This window comes from Mus musculus, chromosome 5 (genome assembly GCF_000001635.26).
Source record: "Mus musculus strain C57BL/6J chromosome 5, GRCm38.p6 C57BL/6J".
NCBI lineage: Eukaryota > Metazoa > Chordata > Mammalia > Rodentia > Muridae > Mus > Mus musculus.
Genome location: NC_000071.6, coordinates 69,108,838 through 69,130,334, shown reverse-complemented (window position 1 = coordinate 69,130,334; position 21,497 = coordinate 69,108,838). Strand labels below are relative to the sequence as shown.

Here is a 21,497-nt window from a genome sequence, read left to right as displayed (position 1 = left end):
GGGGATTATAGCTGTAGGAAAGACCAACATGCAATGGAAGAAGTATTTGTAAAGGATGCAATCAGAAAGCTTTATGTGTCAATGAAAACCTCATACAAGAAGGATTTAAAATAATTCATTTCCTAAGTACATGATTGTATACTTGATTATGATGATTTTGTTTTTGAAAAAAGAAAATTATAGATAGAAGAGCTGGTTGGAATGGAACAGAATATAAGGCTCAGGAGATGCATCCGTGGTTTTGAATCCTATTCTGCTACTGCAGAGGGTCTGGGTTTGAGTCCCAGCTTCCAGGTCAGGCAACTCATAACCACCTGTAAGTCTAACTCCAGGAATTTTGATTCCTGCTCCGGTCCTGCCTGAGCACATACTCACCTCAACTTTGTACTAAACATATATTCACACAATTTTAAAAAATGAATAAAAAATAAGTGAAAAACAATAGCCATAATATTTACCAAATGATTTTAAAAGTGTAAGAGAAGGCAAGAAAATAAAAACATGAGATAGAATAACAATGAACAAAGGGGCGATAGGGGTGTGGGGTGTCAGCTATAGAAGAAGTGTTACGTGATTACTCCTAGATTAGGTTGGGGGTTTCTTATGTGTATTGGAGTATGTGGTCTGCTGTGTTCATTTGCAGAAAGAGAAGGAAAGCATATTATTGGATTAGATATGATGTAAAGAGATTATTCAACCTCATCCATATGCTTTTATACATATGAATTGGAAGACACAGAATAGGTATTGCAATCATTTAAAAATTATCAAAGGCCTTTAGTGTAAAGAATGAAGCAGTCAAAAAAAATTTCCCTGAAAGATGAAGATAGTATCCATGGGAAGTAGTTGCAAGTTTTTCTTCTACCTTCAAGGATATCCCCAAAAGTTAATAGTTTACAGTAATACATATTGACCATATCTTTATGGGATGTGCTTACACGGAAAGAGGATGACACCATCAAAGATTTGGCAAGAAAGTATATAACAGAGAAACTGAGGCCCTATAATCAAATCCATTGTATTCTGACATTAATGATTTCACCATGCTTACAGGAATAGGATGAGATAATTCAGTGTCTAGTAGGACACAGGCACTCAACTGGACTTAGGTTAGTTTCTAAAACTGCCAAAAATGTGGGAACTTCAGAGAAAAATAAATGCATTGTCGAGAATCATTGGAGTTCTGAAGTCTGCAGTCACTTTCACAGAGATTAAAGTGACATCAAAAAGTCTCTGCTCTTGCATAAGCATTGGGGGAGGGGAGTGCTGGCTTCTCCCAGCCTATGGTGACAACCATGCTTTTTATTTGTGGTGGAAGCATGCTTGTCTTAGCCTTCCACCTCACATTCTGACCCGTCCTTCTTCTTTGTGAGCTAACATTCCTCTTCTTACCTATTGGAAAGAAATCTTTCATTGGTCTAAGCAAAACAATCCAGTATATTTCCACCATTGCAAAATTTTTATTATGTCTGCAAAGACTTTTGTCACCAAAAAAGTGACACTGAACAGTCTCCTCTCTTGCCTTAGGAAACTGTGTTAGTTTTATTTTATTTTTTTTTTTTTTTGGTTTTGTTTTTAATTTATATATAGTACAAGGTTCCACAAGGACTCTCTTATGCAGGTATAAAGGTATAAAATATGCTTTGACAACACTTATCCCATATCTTCTCCCTGTCATTTTCCTCCACTTCCTTTCCTATCAGCCCCACCCCATTTAACTAAAGAGTTTTGCTTCTCCTTTAATGCCCTATATAAATATATAATTTTCTGTATCTACAGAAATTGAGGACCTACTAATGAAAAAGAATGCTATATTTGGCTTTTAGCTTGTCTAACCTGATAATTTCCAGTTATAGTAATTTTCATGAATATGACATTCCATCTTCTTCATGACTGAATAAGCATACATCATGTATATAAATCACAACTTCAATGGTAGAGAACTTATCTGGTATGTATAAAGTCCTGGGATCTATCCTCAGGACTGCAAGACAAAAATAAAAATGCCATTTTCACTACTAAATTAAAATTATTCCTTATAAACACTCTCAATCTCTGTCTCTTTTGAATGTCTCTTTCATCTCTGTCTCTCATCACATCTCTCCCTATTGCAGCTACATTGACTCAATGTTTATGTCTTCCGCATTGATATTCTGACAGAAAACAACCCTAGCAGACTGATACCACATTTTTCATCCTTCTGAAACAGGGTAGCAGATTGACTGTCTAAAGATCTAGCTAGTAGGTATCAGCATTTCTACTGTGAGCACAGTTTTGCTATTTTCAAAGATGAGCACTTGTTTTTATTGCACCACAAAGTGAAATTAAACTCTGCTGTGTGCATGCATGCTTCTGTTTCCCATTCAGACTTGTGAGTATGCACCAAACGACTTCCGTAAGAGACACTTATAAATCTCAAAGGGAAAGGAGGCAGCACTCACATAAAATGGCAAGCCAACTACAAGAAGTTGTATCATTGCACATTACTGGAAATGCTTGAAACCATTTATTGCCAAATGAGCACTCCAGATCTGCAGAGATCTGGCAGATAAAAATCCCCCGAACTCTGGCTTTCTCCTGGCAATTATTCTGCCTCTTGAATCTAAGTCTTGGTCTATTGTTGGCATCTTTCTTTCTTTTTCACATATTTGATTATGTTGCTATTGTTTTTCCAAAAGTGTCTGCCTGTGAATCTCTGACAGGCCTTGTACTTGCTGTGTACTGATGGGCTTGGAATGAGCAATCCCCCTGCCCTGCTGCACAAATGTTGTAATTGCAGGTAGGCTTTACCATATGGCCTCCTCTAAATCTGTTTACATCAAGAGCCTTATTTCAAAGCTGGGAAGAACTCAGAGCTCAATCTTTATAGTCCTTGCTATGCAATACCATGAGGACTGGAGCTAGACTCCACCACACAATTTCAAAGTCAGGTGTCGTGGTGCACATGTGTAATCTTCCAGGAATGAACAAGAGACTGGGGTGCTCCCTGGCCATCCATTCTAGACCTTTGGATGAGCCCTGGCCATTGAGATACAGTGTCCCTGGAAACAAGATATACAGGTCCTCAGGAATGGTGCTCAAGATTGAACCCCCTTCCCACACAGGGGGGGGGGGAGAGGAAGAGAGAGAGGAAGAGAGGAGGGGATATCAAGAAGTTGAGGGATAAATAATCTGGGATGATGGCAGAAAAGTTGACTATGAGCTAAAGAAGAGTGATATACATTTATGAAAATGTCATAATAGAAAATATACTTTTCATTAGACTTGAAGCAGTTGTTTGAGTGTGTATAAGGGACAAACATAATTTATACCACCACTGTTTTATGTTCATATAAATTTGTTATATATAACACACCATATGAACAACTTCCACCCTTATTTATAGAGCATCTTCTCCACCCACCACAGCCCCCAAGCAATCAGAGATGTTGTCAAGACAACGTCTCATTAATCCTTGCCAAAGATCTTGTAGGTGTTATGATGCTAGTTTTACAGATGTGGAACAAGAAAGCATAGGCTTTTGTTCACAAATTTCAAAAACAGATAAACAGATAAATCATTCTAGCCTTGTGCTGTGTCAGTCAAAAGGAGGTCATTAGAAGGAGGTGGCTAATGTGATACATGAAAAATACACCAACATCTAAATAAGGAATGGCTGATTCAAATAGAGAAAACTGAAGGGTTCCATAGTCTTAATTAAAAGATCCCAAAGGAACCTGAGCAGTGCTGTTTCTGTTGTTTGTTAGTTTGTTTTAAGCACCAGAGTGGTAATAAAGCACAGAATCTTAGCTTCCATGGGTGCAGTGTGAAGATCATTCTTCAATATAGGGCTCTGGTGAGGTCTTTCTACCAATTTTCCAGATGATATGGTCTCTGGGTGGATAGATTGATTCAACACTTTTTTTTTTCTAGACACACACAGCAGAAACTATGGAAGTGTCATAGAATATTCATGTGCAGAGTAGAGAAAACCATTTCCTAATTTTGTATGCTCTTTAAATACCTATTTTTCTTAGATAAACTAAGGGAAAAGCAGGACGTTCTTCCCTGCGATGTGTTCACCAGGTACAAATTTGCGATAGTTTCTTTATGGAAACCACCAGAGATTGATTTCACTGAGTTCCCCGGGTATTCTCTCACTCCTGTCATATTATTTGAGCCTTTTTTGTATATATTTTTAACTTTATACCCATGAAACAAAATAAAATATCTTTTAAAATAAATCAGCCCATATGTGTTTTTATAGTATTTTGTAACTATTACTTGAACTGTGCTTCAAGAATTACAAAAGAAATAATCTCTTCTCCTAAGTAACTGTAGGAATATGATGTGTGCACACGCATGCTTGTGGTGTGTGTGTGTGTGTGTGTGTGTGTAGTTTATGAGGGTAGCAAAAGTGTGTTATGTATGTATTTGGTCTGTGTTAAGTGTATGTGTACAATGTGTATGTGGTGTGTGTATGTTGAGACAAAACAGGATCCAATCTGAAACAGGAAAATCTATGAACACAGGAAAACTATTATTTAAAACAAAACAAAACTAGTACTTTGATATGAACTTAAACCAACTACGTGTGGGTCATTAAGAGAAAAATATTCATCCAACTGTGAAAAGGTTTTAGTCTGAAAGCAGTATTTGAAATAGGCTTTGAACCTTTCTTATTTTTCTTGTTTGTTTATTTGGTTTTGAAATAAAACATCTCTATATAGCTCTGGCAGTCTTGGACTTTATTATGTAGATCAGGCCACTGTATGCCACATGTCTAGTGGACTTTGAGTTCTTAAGAAAAGAGCAGTAAGACTGGAGGAGTTAGAGGAGAGGACAGTATAATCAGAATGTATTTTACGAAAATAACTATTTTCAATAAAAAATAGAAGAAAAGATCACTATAAGAGGCTTCCTTTAATACATGCTTCACTAAAAAAAAATATTCTCTTATCGTAACGTTATATGGAATCTTCTTATGTAGTTTAGTAGTAGTTTTAGTGATCACACAAATAAATTTTCTGAACTACCTGAGTGAAACTGAGAGAAACTGACAATTCACGTGTTTATAAAATGATAATTCTTTGGGGGAGGCAGGGCACACACACACACTCCCACAGTGTGTGATTGTGGAATCCTAAATTTTTATGGAAGGATCATGGGACAATTCTGTTAACATGCTGTAGTTTAGAGAGTAAAAGTTTCCTAAAAGTCCATATGCTAAAATATAGGTCCCCAGACTGCAATACTGGCTGGATTTAAAATCTTTAGAAAGCTGACTAACTTTATTGAGAAATTTTAAATCATTGGGATCATGTCTGTGCAGTTGCTGGGGTCCTATCTTTTGTCTGTCTTCTACATCCTGGATGTCATGAACTAAACATATCCACTGCCATGAAATGAGGGCTTACTCAGCTCCCCTCTACCATGATTTTTTGCCTTTGCCTAGGATCCAAGTAATGGAGCCTTTTGATCATTGATGCAAGCAGTTGAAATTGTGAACAAAAATAAATGTTTCATCCACATAGTTATCTAGAGTATTTTGTCTCAAACATGGAGACATGATTAGCATATGACTTTGTGGTCAGCTAGGAGAATTCTTAATAACATACCAAGTGGCAAATACAAGCTGCCAGATGAATGGTAATGTCAGTTTGCATACAATACAAAATCAAAGGCAGGAAGATCACTTCAAGACTTTTGTGAAGCAATCCCCTTGAACAAGAAGCGGAAGAAAGGTGACTCGAGCCCCGGGCTACCTTGCCAGCAGAGTCTTGCCCACCACCCGCAAGGGTCCACACAGGACTCCCCACGGGACCCTAAGACCTCTGGTGAGTGGATCACAGTGCCTGCCCCAATCCAATCGCGCGGAACTCGAGACTGCGGTACATAGGGAAGCAGGCTACCTGGGCCTGATCTGGGGCACAAGTCCCTTCCGCTCGACTCGAGACTCGAGCCCCGGGCTACCTTGCCAGCAGAGTCTTGCCCAACACCCGCAAGGGCCCACACGGGACTCCCCACGGGACCCTAAGACCTCTGGTGAGTGGATCACAGTGCCTGCCCCAATCCAATCGCGCGGAACTTGAGACTGCGGTACATAGGGAAGCAGGCTACCCGGGCCTGATCTGGGGCACAAGTCCCTTCCTCTCGACTCGAGACTCGAGCCCCGGGCTACCTTGCCAGCAGAATCTTGCCCAACACCCGCAAGGGTCCACACGGGACTCCCCACGGGACCCTAAGACCTCTGGTGAGTGGATCACAGTGCCTGCCCCAATCCAATCGCGCGGAACTTGAGACTGCGGTACATAGGGAAGCAGGCTACCCGGGCCTGATCTGGGGCACAAGTCCCTTCCTCTCGACTCGAGACTCGAGCCCCGGGCTACCTTGCCAGCAGAGTCTTGCCCAACACCCGCAAGGGTCCACACGGGACTCCCCACGGGACCCTAAGACCTCTGGTGAGTGGATCACAGTGCCTGCCCCAATCCAATCGCGCGGAACTTGAGACTGCGGTACATAGGGAAGCAGGCTACCCGGGCCTGATCTGGGGCACAAGTCCCTTCCTCTCGACTCGAGACTCGAGCCCCGGGCTACCTTGCCAGCAGAGTCTTGCCCAACACCCGCAAGGGTCCACACGGGACTCCCCACGGGACCCTAAGACCTCTGGTGAGTGGATCACAGTGCCTGCCCCAATCCAATCGCGCGGAACTTGAGACTGCGGTACATAGGGAAGCAGGCTACCCGGGCCTGATCTGGGGCACAAGTCCCTTCCGCTCGACTCGTGACTCGAGCCCCGGGCTACCTTGCCAGCAGAGTCTTGCCCAACACCCGCAAGGGTCCACACGGGACTCCCCACGGGACCCTAAGACCTCTGGTGAGTGGATCACAGTGCCTGCCCCAATCCAATCGCGCGGAACTCGAGACTGCGGTACATAGGGAAGCAGGCTACCCAGGCCTGATCTGGGGCACAAGTCCCTTCCGCTCGACTCGAGACTCGAGCCCCGGGCTACCTTGCCAGCAGAGTCTTGCCCAACACCCCCAAGGGCCCACACGGGACTCCCCACGGGACCCTAAGACCTCTGGTGAGTGGAACACAGCGCCTACCCCAATCCAATCGCGTGGAACTTGAGACTGCGGTACATAGGGAAGCAGGCTACCCGGGCCTGATCTGGGGCACAAGTCCCTTCCGCTCGACTCGAGCCCCGGCTACCTTGCCAGCTGAGTCGCCTGACACCCGCAAGGGCCCACACAGGATTCCACACGTGATCCTAAGACCTCTAGTGAGTGGAACACAACTTCTGCCAGGAGTCTGGTTCGAACACCAGATATCTGGGTACCTGCCTTGCAAGAAGAGAGCTTGACTGCAGAGAATACTCTGCCCACTGAAACTAAGGAGAGTGCTACCCTCCAGGTCTGCTCATAGAGGCTAACAGAGTCACCTGAAGAACAAGCTCTTAACAGTGACAACTAAAACAGCTAGCTTCAGAGATTACCAGATGGCGAAAGGCAAACGTAAGAATCCTACTAACAGAAATCAAGACCACTCACCATCATCAGAACGCAGCACTCCCACCCCACCTAGTCCTGGGCACCCCAACACAACCGAAAATCTAGACCCAGATTTAAAAACATTTCTCATGATGATGATAGAGGACATCAAGAAGGACTTTCATAAGTCACTTAAAGATTTACAGGAGAGCACTGCTAAAGAGTTACAGGCTCTTAAAGAAAAGCAGGAAAACACAGCCAAACAGGTGATGGAAATGAACAAAACCATACTAGAACTAAAAGGGGAAGTAGACACAATAAAGAAAACCCAAAGCGAGGCAACGCTGGAGATAGAAACCCTAGGAAAGAGATCTGGAACCATAGATGCGAGCATCAGCAACAGAATACAAGAAATGGAAGAGAGAATCTCAGGTGCAGAAGATTCCATAGAGAACATCGACACAACAGTCAAAGAAAATACAAAATGCAAAAGGATCCTAACTCAAAACATCCAGGTAATCCAGGACACAATGAGAAGACCAAACCTACGGATAATAGGAATTGATGAGAATGAAGATTTTCAACTTAAAGGGCCAGCTAATATCTTCAACAAAATAATAGAAGAAAACTTCCCAAACATAAAAAAAGAGATGCCCATGATCATACAAGAAGCATACAGAACTCCAAATAGACTGGACCAGAAAAGAAATTCCTCCCGACACATAATAATCAGAACAACAAATGCACTAAATAAAGATAGAATATTAAAAGCAGTAAGGGAGAAAGGTCAAGTAACATATAAAGGAAGGCCTATCAGAATTACACCAGACTTTTCACCAGAGACTATGAAAGCCAGAAGAGCCTGGACAGATGTTATACAGACACTAAGAGAACACAAATGCCAGCCCAGGCTACTATACCCGGCCAAACTCTCAATTACCATAGATGGAGAAACCAAAGTATTCCACGACAAAACCAAGTTCACACAATATCTTTCCACGAATCCAGCCCTTCAAAGGATAATAACAGAAAAGAAGCAATACAAGGACGGAAATCACGCCCTAGAACAACCAAGAAAGTAATCATTCAACAAACCAAAAAGAAGACAGCCACAAGAACAGAATGCCAACTCTAACAACAAAAATAAAAGGGAGCAACAATTACTTTTCCTTAATATCTCTTAATATCAATGGACTCAATTCCCCAATAAAAAGACATAGACTAACAGACTGGCTACACAAACAGGACCCAACACTCTGCTGCTTACAGGAAACCCATCTCAGGGAAAAAGACAGACACTACCTCAGAGTGAAAGGCTGGAAAACAATTTTCCAAGCAAATGGACTGAAGAAACAAGCTGGAGTAGCCATTTTAATATCGGATAAAATCGACTTCCAACCCAAAGTTATCAAAAAAGACAAGGAGGGACACTTCATACTCATCAAAGGTAAAATCCTCCAAGAGGAACTCTCAATTCTGAATATCTACGCACCAAATGCAAGGGCAGCCACATTCATTAGAGACACTTTAGTAAAGCTCAAAGCATACATTGCACCTCACACAATAATAGTGGGAGACTTCAACACACCACTTTCTTCAAAGGACAGATCGTGGAAACAGAAACTAAACAGGGACACAGTGAAACTAACAGAAGTTATGAAACAAATGGACCTGACAGATATCTACAGAACATTTTATCCTAAAACAAAAGGATATACCTTCTTCTCAGCACCTCACGGGACCTTCTCCAAAATTGACCATATAATTGGTCACAAAACAGGCCTCAATAGATACAAAAATATTGAAATTGTCCCATGTATCCTATCAGACCACCATGGCCTAAGACTGATCTTCAATAACAACATAAATAATGGAAAGCCAACATTCACGTGGAAACTGAATAACACTCTTCTCAATGATACCTTGGTCAAGGAAGGAATAAAGAAAGAAATTAAAGACTTTTTAGAGTTTAATGAAAATGAAGCCACAACGTACCCAAACCTATGGGACACAATGAAAGCATTTCTAAGAGGGAAACTCATAGCGCTGAGTGCCTCCAAGAAGAAACGGGAGACAGCACATACTAGCAGCTTGACAACACATCTAAAAGCCCTAGAAAAAAAGGAAGCAAATTCACCCAAGAGGAGTAGACGGCAGGAAATAATCAAACTCAGGGGTGAAATCAACCAAGTGGAAACAAGAAGAACTATTCAAAGAATTAACCAAACGAGGAGTTGGTTCTTTGAGAAAATCAACAAGATAGATAAACCCTTAGCTAGACTCACTAAAGGGCACAGGGACAAAATCCTAATTAACAAAATCAGAAATGAAAAGGGAGACATAACAACAGATCCTGAAGAAATCCAAAACACCATCAGATCCTTCTACAAAAGGCTATACTCAACAAAACTGGAAAACCTGGACGAAATGGACAAATTTCTGGACAGATACCAGGTACCAAAGTTGAATCAGGATCAAGTTGACCATCTAAACAGTCCCATATCACCTAAAGAAATAGAATCAGTTATTAATAGTCTCCCAACCAAAAAAAGCCCAGGACCAGATGGGTTTAGTGCAGAGTTCTATCAGACCTTCAAAGAAGATCTAATTCCAATTCTGCACAAACTATTTCACAAAATAGAAGTAGAAGGTACTCTACCCAACTCATTTTATGAAGCCACTATTACTCTGATATCTAAACCACAGAAAGATCCAACAAAGATAGAGAACTTCAGACCAATTTCTCTTATGAATATCGATGCAAAAATCCTCAATAAAATTCTCGCTAACCGAATCCAAGAACACATTAAAGCAATAATCCATCCTGACCAAGTAGGTTTTATTCCAGGGATGCAGGGATGGTTTAATATACGAAAATCCATCAATGTAATCCATTATATAAACAAACTCAAAGACAAAAACCACATGATCATCTCGTTAGATGCAGAAAAAGCATTTGACAAGATCCAACACCCATTCATGATAAAAGTTTTGGAAAGATCAGGAATTCAAGGCCCATACCTAAACATGATAAAAGCAATCTACAGCAAACCAGTAGCCAACATCAAAGTAAATGGAGAGAAGCTGGAAGCAATCCCACTAAAATCAGGGACTAGACAAGGCTGCCCACTTTCTCCCTACCTTTTCAACATAGTACTTGAAGTATTAGCCAGAGCAATTCGACAACAAAAGGAGATCAAGGGGATACAAATTGGAAAAGAGGAAGTCAAAATATCACTTTTTGCAGATGATATGATAGTATATATAAGTGACCCTAAAAATTCTACCAGAGAACTCCTAAACCTGATAAACAGCTTCGGTGAAGTAGCTGGATATAAAATAAACTCAAACCAGTCAATGGCCTTTCTCTATACAAAGAATAAACAGGCTGAGAAAGAAATTAGGGAAACAACACCCTTCTCAATAGTCACAAATAATATAAAATATCTTGGCGTGACTCTAACTAAGGAGGTGAAAGATCTGTATGATAAAAACTTCAAATCTCTGAAGAAAGAAATTAAAGAAGATCTCAGAAGATGGAAAGATCTCCCATGCTCATGGATTGGCAGGATCAACATTGTAAAAATGGCTATCTTGCCAAAAGCAATCTACAGATTCAATGCAATCCCCATCAAAATTCCAACTCAATTCTTCAACGAATTGGAAGGAGCAATTTGCAAATTTGTCTGGAATAACAAAAAACCTAGGATAGCAAAAAGTCTTCTCAAGGATAAAAGAACTTCTGGCGGAATCACCATGCCAGACCTAAAGCTTTACTACAGAGCAATTGTGATAAAAACTGCATGGTACTGGTATAGAGACAGACAAGTAGACCAATGGAATAGAATTGAAGATCCAGAAATGAACCCACACACCTATGGTCACTTGATCTTCGACAAGGGAGCTAAAACCATCCAGTGGAAGAAAGACAGCATTTTCAACAATTGGTGCTGGCACAACTGGTTGTTATCGTGTAGAAGAATGCGAATCGATCCATACTTATCTCCTTGTACTAAGGTCAAATCTAAGTGGATCAAGGAACTTCACATAAAACCAGAGACACTGAAACTTATAGAGGAGAAAGTGGGGAAAAGCCTTGAAGATATGGGCACAGGGGAAAAATTCCTGAACAGAACAGCAATGGCTTGTGCTGTAAGATCGAGAATCGACAAATGGGACCTAATGAAACTCCAAAGTTTCTGCAAGGCAAAAGACACCGTCAATAAGACAAAAAGACCACCAACAGATTGGGAAAGGATCTTTACCTATCCTAAATCAGATAGGGGACTAATATCCAACATATATAAAGAACTCAAGAAGGTGGACTTCAGAAAATCAAATAACCCCATTAAAAAATGGGGCTCAGAACTGAACAAAGAATTCTCACCTGAGGAATACCGAATGGCAGAAAAGCACTTGAAAAAATGTTCAACATCCTTAATCATCAGGGAAATGCAAATCAAAACAACCCTGAGATTCCACCTCACACCAGTCAGAATGGCTAAGATCAAAAATTCAGGTGACAGCAGATGCTGGCGAGGATGTGGAGAAAGAGGAACACTCCTCCATTGTTGGTGGGAGTGCAGGCTTGTACAACCACTCTGGAAATCAGTCTGGCGGTTCCTCAGAAAACTGGACATAGTACTACCGGAGGATCCAGCAATACCTCTCCTGGGCATATATCCAGAAGATGCCCCAACTGGTAAGAAGGACACATGCTCCACTATGTTCATAGCAGCCTTATTTATAATAGCCAGAAGCTGGAAAGAACCTAGATGCCCCTCAACAGAGGAATGGATACAGAAAATGTGGTACATCTACACAATGGAGTACTACTCAGCTATTAAAAAGAATGAATTTATGAAATTCCTAGCCAAATGGATGGACCTGGAGGGCATCATCCTGAGTGAGGTAACACATTCACAAAGAAACTCACACAATATGTATTCACTGATAAGTGGATATTAGCCCCAAACCTAGGATACCCAAGATATAAGATATAATTTGCTAAACACATGAAACTCAAGGAGAATGAAGACTGAAGTGTGGACACTATGCCCCTCCTTAGATTTGGGAACAAAACACCCATGGAAGGAGTTACAGAGACGGAGTTTGGAGCTGAGATGAAAGGATGGACCATGTAGAGACTGCCATAGCCAGGGATCCACCCCATAATCAGCATCCAAACGCTGACACCATTGCATACACTAGCAAGATTTTATTGAAAGGACGCAGATGTAGCTGTCTCTTGTGAGACTATGCCGGGGCCCAGCAAACACAGAAGTGGATGCTCACAGTCAGCTAATGGATGGATCATAGGGCTCCCAATGGAGGAGCTAGAGAAAGTAGCCAAGGAGCTAAAGGGATCTGCAACCCTATAGGTGGAACAACATTATGAGCTAACCAGTACCCCGGAGCTCTTGACTCTAGCTGCATATATATCAAAAGATGGCCTAGTCGACCATCACTGGAAAGAGAGGCCCATTGGACTTGCAAACTTTATATGCCCCAGTACAGGGGAATACCAGGGCCAAAAAGGGGGAGTGGGTGGGCAGGGGAGTGGGAGTGGGTGGATATGGGGGACTTTTGGTATAGCATTGGAAATGTAAATGAGTTAAATACCTAATAAAAAATGGAAAAAAAAAAAAAAGAAGCGGAAGAAACACAAAAAGGCACATTTTCTGTCTCTATGGTGTCTGTATTTTGTAGTAGAAGATACAGTATAAATAAAACATAATAAACAATTACTGGGATATTTAGAAGAGTAAGCTAGTAAGGAACATGCCCATATGAAAATGCAGAAAGTACTAATTTCTGCTTTAATTGTGCCGTCCCTTTTCCTTCCTTCTATCCTTTATTCCTTCTTTCCTAGATCTATCTTTGTTCTCTGTACCTCTCTCTCTCTCTCTCTCTCTCTCTCTCTCTCTCTCTCTCTCTCTCTCTCTCTCTCACGCACACACACACACACACACACACACACACACAGACACACACATACACACACACACACAGACACAGACACACACACACACACACACACACACACACACACACACACATAAACTTCCTGAGCCTGTTTATGTTGTTTGTGCATATACAGTTTTAGAGATGACTGTATTATATTATATTCAATAAACAGGGGATCATTCCTATAATTACCAAATTCTCCCTCTATCAGCAGTCACTAAATTTCTTCATTTCTTTGTCTAGGGATGGAACTCTCACCTTTCCATGTTAGTATGTCTATTGCTTTTGTCAGCCGTTTTTAGGATATATAGCCTCAGTGTAGATTTCCTAATTCTGTGGTTCTTAAATCTTTCTGACCCTCTTCTAACATATTCCCTGCATTAGAGTCAGGATTTGTGTTAAACAGGTAGTCATAGAGGCTGGGTTCTCTGTAATCCATTGATCTCTGAATTACATCCAATTGTTATCTTTAATGATTTCAATTTGCTCTAAAAAGGAAGTTTCTTTGATGAAGGGTGAGGACTATACTTATCTGTGGTTGTAAGGATATGTTTTAGAATGTAATTAAGAATTATGGTAGTCTAGTAAAGTAGCCATATTAGGATCTGTTTTAAGATCCAGAACTCCACTATCCCTTTGTACTTGGGTATTTGTAATAAAAGCTATGCTTTTATTCCTGCTGAGCAGACCTTAATTCCAATAAGACAACTATTGGTTACCACCAAGAAATGTGTGCCATTATTGCACTTTACTTAAGGATATTTTGCCATTCTCATCAGTTTTGTGGTTCATAGATATCATGGGTGAATAGACCTATTGACTGTTTCACATATTTCACAGCTTGCATAATGTTTTCTGCTATTATCACATCAGGACTACAGGAAGGAGTTTTTTTCCAAGTCAGATGCATTTCTTTCTTTCTTTTTTTTTTCCCAGTCTGTCACAAGTTTTTTTTTCCCTTTTTTTATTAGGTATTTAGCTCATTTACATTTCCAATGCTATACCAAAAGTCCCCCATACCCACCCACCCCCAATCCCCTAGCCACCCACTCCCCCTTTTTGGCCCTGGCGTTCCCCTGTACTGGGGCATATAAAGTTTGCAAGTCCAATGGGCCTCTCTTTGCAGTGATGGCCGGCTAGGCCATCTTTTGATACATATGCAGCTAGAGACAAGAGCTCCGGGGTACTGCTTAGTTCATATTGTTGTTCCCCCTATAGGGTTGCAGTTCCCTTTAGTTCCTTAGGTGCTTTCTCTAGTTCCTCCATTGGGGGCCCTGTGGTCCATTCAATAGCTGACTGTGAGCATCCACTTCTGTGTTTGCTAGGCCCTGGCATAGTCCCACAAGAGACAGCTATATCTGGGTCCTTTCAGCAAAATATTGCTAGTGTATGCAATGGTGGCAGCGTTTGGAAGCTGATTATGGGATGGATCTCTGGATATGGCAATCACTAGATGGTCCATCCTTTCGTCACACTTCCAAATTTTGTCTCTGTAACTTCTTCCATGGGTGTTTTGTTTTCTATTCTAAGAAGGGGCAAAGTGTCCACACTTTGGTCTTCATTCTCTTGAGTGTTAATGTGTTTAGCAAATTGTATCTTATATCTTGTGTATTCTAAGTTTCTGGGCTAATATTCACTTATCAGTGAGTACATATTGTGCGAGTTCCTTTGTGATTGGGTTACCTCACTCAGGATGATGCCCTCCAGGTCCATCCATTTGCCTAGGAATTTCATAAATTCATTCTTTTTAATAGCTGAGTAGTACTCCATTGTGTAAATGTACCACATTTTCTGTATCCATTCCTCTGTTGAGGGGCATCTAGGTTCTTTCCAGCTTCTGGCTATTATAAATAAGGCTGCTATGAACATTTCAAATGAACTAAGTTCATCCTAAGTATACAATATCTTCAGCAATAGAGATTTATCCTTAATCTCTAAGAGGCATCCCAGGGCAATATCAATACTCCATCTTGTTTTACCAGTCACATGGACTACCCTGAAAAAGTGTTACTATTGTGGGGAAATTGTCAGCTTGAATATCATAGCTTTACTTAAAATTATATACAATATATTAAGTATTATAAACATTATATATAATTTTAGGTAAATATACAATAACTCCTGAGGCTTTATCAAACAATATAGGTGTTTCTTTATCTTAATTCTTCTTCAGCCATAAATGTGGCAATTCCAATAAGAATAGCAAAAATATACAGAAACGCTTTCATTTCCCATAATATACATTACTTTTTCTAGATTTAAATAGTCTTTTTTTTGAAGATCAATGCCTTTCCTATGTGAAGCTTCAATGCAGAATTGGAACTTAAGTAATCCATAAGAGATATTTTCTGTTTCTTCATCAGATTCAATAACATTATTTTTTTTCATATCTGTGCATGCAGTATTTAAGCTTCAGTTACATTTGTATTCATCTAGCAGAAAAGTTCAGACTAACTGATAATAGGACCATTGTCAGGTATCAGGTACATTTTTGATTTTCCTCTACATAATTATTCCACCATACATATGGATATTCAACAAAGTTTTGTGGAATCACAATCCTTTGCTTTTCCCATCTTTTATGCAACTGCTTAATACTTATAAGCACCACATAACCACTCACATACAATTGAATTTAGCACCTTTAAAAGGTAATTTTCCTTCTGGGAATTACATCTGCTGCAGAGAAATTTTACATATCCAGTATTTTCAATCATCATTAAGCGTGGAAAGAGATTAAAATACAATTTGTAAGGCATGAAGCTATACACAGATGTCATTTATAAACACCCCTGTATTAAAAAGAACTGTAGTGTAGTCTTGTGACTAAGACTATCCACATTACTTTTCAGAGCTTACATGCATCTTGACCGATACAAGAACTGACATTTAATTTTTATACTATACTCTCTTCCCAAATGGCTGAGAAGGTTACCATTTTCTTTCTTTTTATTGCAATATAAGAAATCCCAAATAGAATTCATCCAAAGCTTATTTTTGCTGTTTAACAAATTTGGGGCTATTGTGATATCATCCATTCTATTCGCTTGATGCAAAATTTTTATTGTTTTTGTTACTTCTATTTATGTGGTACCAGTGCTCAAAGACAGGTATTCACTTTCTAAGCAGCACATTGCTACTAAGTCATGTGCCTAGTTCTACAGTTGCCTTGAATTAACATTTTTGGAAAACTGATGAGGGGGCTTTCATTTCCTTAAATAATTCCTTCTTGAACATAAGTTTAATTACAATTGTAATGATAAATGAATCTAGACTCTGAACTAATAATAGTTTTAAAAATATTTTAAATATTTTAAGGGTTGCAAATACCTCACATGTATATTACCTACACATTTAAATTTTACTGTGGTCATGTGAGTAGGTATTACCATTTTAATTTTATTACAATAGTTAAAACTAAAAATTTTGGATCAAAGACATTGAAACTAAGGATCTATTTATCTATGCATGGTTAATATGTGTAGTGAGAATTACAATGAAAGTATTTGGATTCCTCATTCCATAAAGTCAATTTAAAATATATAATAGTGTTCCATTTCCATCTTCAACAGCCCAGGGTTAGATATTCTGAGCAATAACAATTAGTATTTGAGCATGCAGGAGTCAATCAAAATACTTCATACATATTGATCCCTTGCAAAAACTTGAAGAAATCCATGCAGAAGAAATTCAGTCTCTCAAATTTAAAAATGAAGTCAGAGAAGACAAAGTTTGGACATTGCTGAACTAGAGTGTAAAACCACATTGAACATATTATGCAACCTTAGCATTCTCTTGCCTATGTTTGAAGAATAAAAATATGTATATGAAAATGAATATGCTGATAATGTTCTAGGACTAAATTTCATTGAGCTTATAGAAAGTTGTACTTGTACTTTGTTATTCTATAAAGTACACAGAAATTGAAATTGTTTTTCTCCTCTAGGAACTAATTTATATTCATGATAAAATGTTCCTTCTTTTTAATTTATTTCATTTTTAACTTAGATAATTTCATGATAAAAAAGGAATTTAAGGCCCTGAATTGTTGGTGTATTATTTGGGGCTAGATACCCACAGTCACTTTTCTCTGCATTTTGGATGGTTGTGTCTTTCTGTAATGACCTCCATCTGTTTCAAAATAAAGTCTCCTTGACTAGGGTGAGAGCTACACTTATTTGTGACTAAAGCACATTTAGAATGCAGTTCAAATTATAATTTCCATGATAGTTATTTTAAATATTTTAACAGATTATTCCTAATAGGATGCATATTTTATTTTCCTTGACTCAACTGTAGGACTAGGACCACCCTTTAACATTTATTGAATGATATTGCATACTTTTTGGAAAATGGACATTTTTTTAAATTGTCCCGTTATTTAGCTTACTGCAAATAGCTTTGCTATTTGAAATCCCCAATTTTGAAGGAGTATTCTCTATTAGCTATATACAGTCATCATAATATTAAAACTATATGTTGCTTAGCAATTTCATACTTCTCCAACAAAACAGGCAAAGAACAGGATGAAGAATTTGAGGATATGTTTAAATTAGTTTCTACTGGGCAGACAGCAGGAACAATGTGATCGTATATGGGGCTGAGTCCACTGCCTTACAAAAGTTAGCAATGCTATTTCCTGTTTTGTAGTGGAAAAAATAATTATGCAAAGGGCAGCATTCAGGACTGTGGTTTTCACATTTGCATGTAAGACTGTGGTTGTCTCAAACCATCATAGCTTCTTCTAGAGATGCAGATCCAAGACTGGAGGAATGTTTGTGTGTAGTTTCTTCTGTTTTTCATTCCCAGCTTTGGGAGTCAGAAACTAAATGAACAAAGCCTTTCCTTTCTGCATAAGATTCATGATCTTTTATTGAAAGGTCACTAAATAGAACTCTCAAATGATTCTGATGTAAGTAGTAAGTGGCTTTCTGCCTGTTTGCATGTACAGGCCAAATGTTATCCAACCTCACACATACAAGATAGAGGAACACTTTTTCTCCAGGTAGATATTCTTAAAATAGAAAATACAGTTTCATGAGGTTTCATTTATCAATCATTGATCTTACAACCTGAGCCATTGGAGTTCTATTCAGGAGATTTCCCCATGTGCCAATGAGTTCAAGGCTCTTTCCTACTTTCTGTTCTATTAGATTTATTATATCTGGTTTTATGTTGAGGTCCTTAATCCACTTGGACTTGAGCTTTGTGCAGGGTGATAAATATGGATCTATTTTCATTCTTCTACATACAGACTACCAGTTAGACCAGCACTATTTATTGAAGATGTTCTCTTTTTTCCCACTGCATGTTTTTGGCTTCTTTGTCAAAGATAAATTATCCATAGGCATGTGGGTTTATTTCTGGGTCTTCCATTCTATTCCACTGATTGACCTGTCTGTTTCTAGACCAAAGCCAATCAGTTTTTAATCACTATTTCTTTGTAGTACACCTTGAGGTCAGGAACAGTGATTTCCCCAGCAGTTCTTTTATTGTTGAGATTTGTTTTGGCTACCCTAGGTTTTTTGGTTTTCCATATGAAGTTGAAAATTGCTCTTTCTATATCTATGAAGAACTGTGTTAGAATTTTGATGGGGAATGCATTGAATCTGTAGATTGCTTTTGGTAAGATGGCCCTTTTCACTATGTTAATCATACCAAACCGTGGAAGCATGGAAGATATTTCAATCTTTTGAAGTCTTCTTTGATTTTTTTTTTCAGTGATTCGAAGTTCTTGTTATACAGATATTTCACTTGATTGTTACAAGTTACACCAAGGTATTTTATACTATTAGTGACTATTGTAAAGAATATTGTTTCCTAATTTCTTTCTCAACATGTTTATTGTTTGTGGAAAGGAAGGCTACTGATTTTTTGGAGTTAATTTTATATCCAACCACTTTGCTAAAGTTGTTTATCAGCTGTAGGAGTTCTCTGGTGGAATTTTGGAGGTTACTTATGTATACTATCATATCATCCACAAATAGTTATACTCTGACTATTTCCAATCTGTATCCCCTTGATCTCCTTTTGTTGTCTAATTGTTCTAGCTAGAACTTCCAATTCAATATCTTTCTACCATTTCCTTCTTCTCTCTTTCAGGACCACCTCAGAAAATAGTGTCACCCAAGCAAGAACATGAAGACAGGAAACGCGACAAAGTCACAGACAAAGGAAGTGAGAGTGGGACTTCCTGCAATGAGCTCTCCACATCCAGCTGTGACAGCCACTCAGAGGCCAGCACTCCACAGGACAACCCAGCCAACACTCAGCAGGCTGCAGCTCACCAGCCTAACACCTTAACCTTGGATAGACCCTCCAGGAAAGCACCTGTTCAGTGGATGCCACCACCAGACAAGCGCAGAAACAGTGAACTCTTTCAGTCACTCATCAGCAAGTCCCGAGAAACAAATCTCTCCAAAAAGAAGGTCTGTGAGAAGCTAAGTGTAGAAGAAGAAATGAAAAAGTGTATTCAGGATTTTAAAAAAATCCATATTCCAGATTGTTTTCCAGAGCGCAAACGCCAGTGGCAATCTGAACTCCTCCAAAAATATGGGTTGTAATAATGATGATGCTCTGGGAGTGTCATGATGACATTCAGTGTTTACTGCAACGTCACCGCCTAACTGATGGCCGGTGTGAATTCTTGCTGCTCTTTCCTTTTGTGAACAGTGGATGTGGGACAGTATTTTTTTCATTACTTTTATTGTTGTTTTTAGAAACATAATTTTAAAAATGAAACCAATAAATGTGTGTCAAAATGGTGTATCTATCTGATTCAAGCCATTTTGTAATAATGAACGTATAATGTGCATGATCAAGAAACTTAGAATCTTGATTTTTGAACAGTGGTTGACCGGACATGTTTGACATTCTGTAATTTACGAAACAACAAGGCATCATATCATACCAATTCAGACAAGAATGTGGATGAAGCGATATGAAATAAAAACTTAAGTGATGGTTTTAGGACCCAAATATACAACTGTTTAAATGTTAATGCAATAAAACAAGTATTATTTTTTTGCATGAACACAATGTTACAAATAAATCACAAGAAATAGGGAAGAATTGTTTGTTGCTTTGAAAGAAAAATATTAAAAAAATAAAGCAAATATATACATAAACAAATATATATATAAATAAATAAAGTTTCAGGCAAAGCCTGTAATTGTAAACTGTCTAGGGATTGAACTTTTTTGTTCCTGACCTGTGGTTCTTTTGTGTAGATGTATGGTGTTTCTGTATGTTAAGATGGTGTAAATATGCCTTATTCTGTTATGTTACAGCATCAACATCCATCTATCAATGCTAGTCATGATTATTTCTGTGAAATGAGTCTTTTTACATCAGGCTGTGAAACTGGTATAATTATTTAAAATATCCCATTATCATGTTAATCAAAATAATTGAAGGAAATGGCAAAGAGCTTTATGTGTTTATTAAAAAATGGAAAATGACTTAGAATTCCTTAACTTCTTCTGACTTTTCTTTTAAAAATATTTTTTATCATCTTTAATGTTCACTTAAAAGACCATATTACAGATCAATTGATAAATTCAAATGTTGGAAAGATTAAACATAATTCAAATTGAGGTAGAAATCCAGATCGTTGTTTGTTGCTTTATAAACCCCCAGTCCACAAAAGAACAAAGAGCTCATTTGATATTACACTAAAATTTTATTATCACTGACAACCAGATTGAAAGGCCTCTCCACAATAAATTGTGAAGATATCTCTTACAAAGCAAGAGACAAAAATGTCAACAGCATACTGAAAGGTCACTCTTGATGAAAAGTGTTTTCTTCCCCGGTATGTGGGGACAGGCACATCTTGATCAAAAGCCACACAATTATGCTTCCAACTCTTCACAGAAATAAATACAAAACATCATGAAGTCTAGCTAAGACAAATAGGCTGAGAGAGGTAAAAATATCCTCAAAAATGACTTCCAGTTTCTTGTGGTGAGTTAGAGAGGGAGTGGGTGGTACTTGCAACGTACTCTATTCAAGCAGACAGAGAATATAAACACCATCATTTGAAACTTAAAAAAAAAATG

The 21,497-nt window shown here is 38.8% G+C and overlaps 1 protein-coding gene across 1 annotated transcript in view; it reads left to right on the top strand.

The window, feature by feature from the left end:
• The window catches only part of Kctd8 (potassium channel tetramerisation domain containing 8), a 232,425-nt gene extending 211,375 nt beyond the window's left edge, over positions 1–21,050 (top strand). Inside the window, exon 2 of the mRNA NM_175519.5 lies at positions 19,540–21,050. Coding sequence (NP_780728.3) covers positions 19,540–20,000 — 461 coding nt within the window. The 3' untranslated portion in view covers positions 20,001–21,050. The remainder of the gene's footprint in view (positions 1–19,539) is intronic.
• Positions 21,051–21,497: the final 447 nt, after the last annotated feature.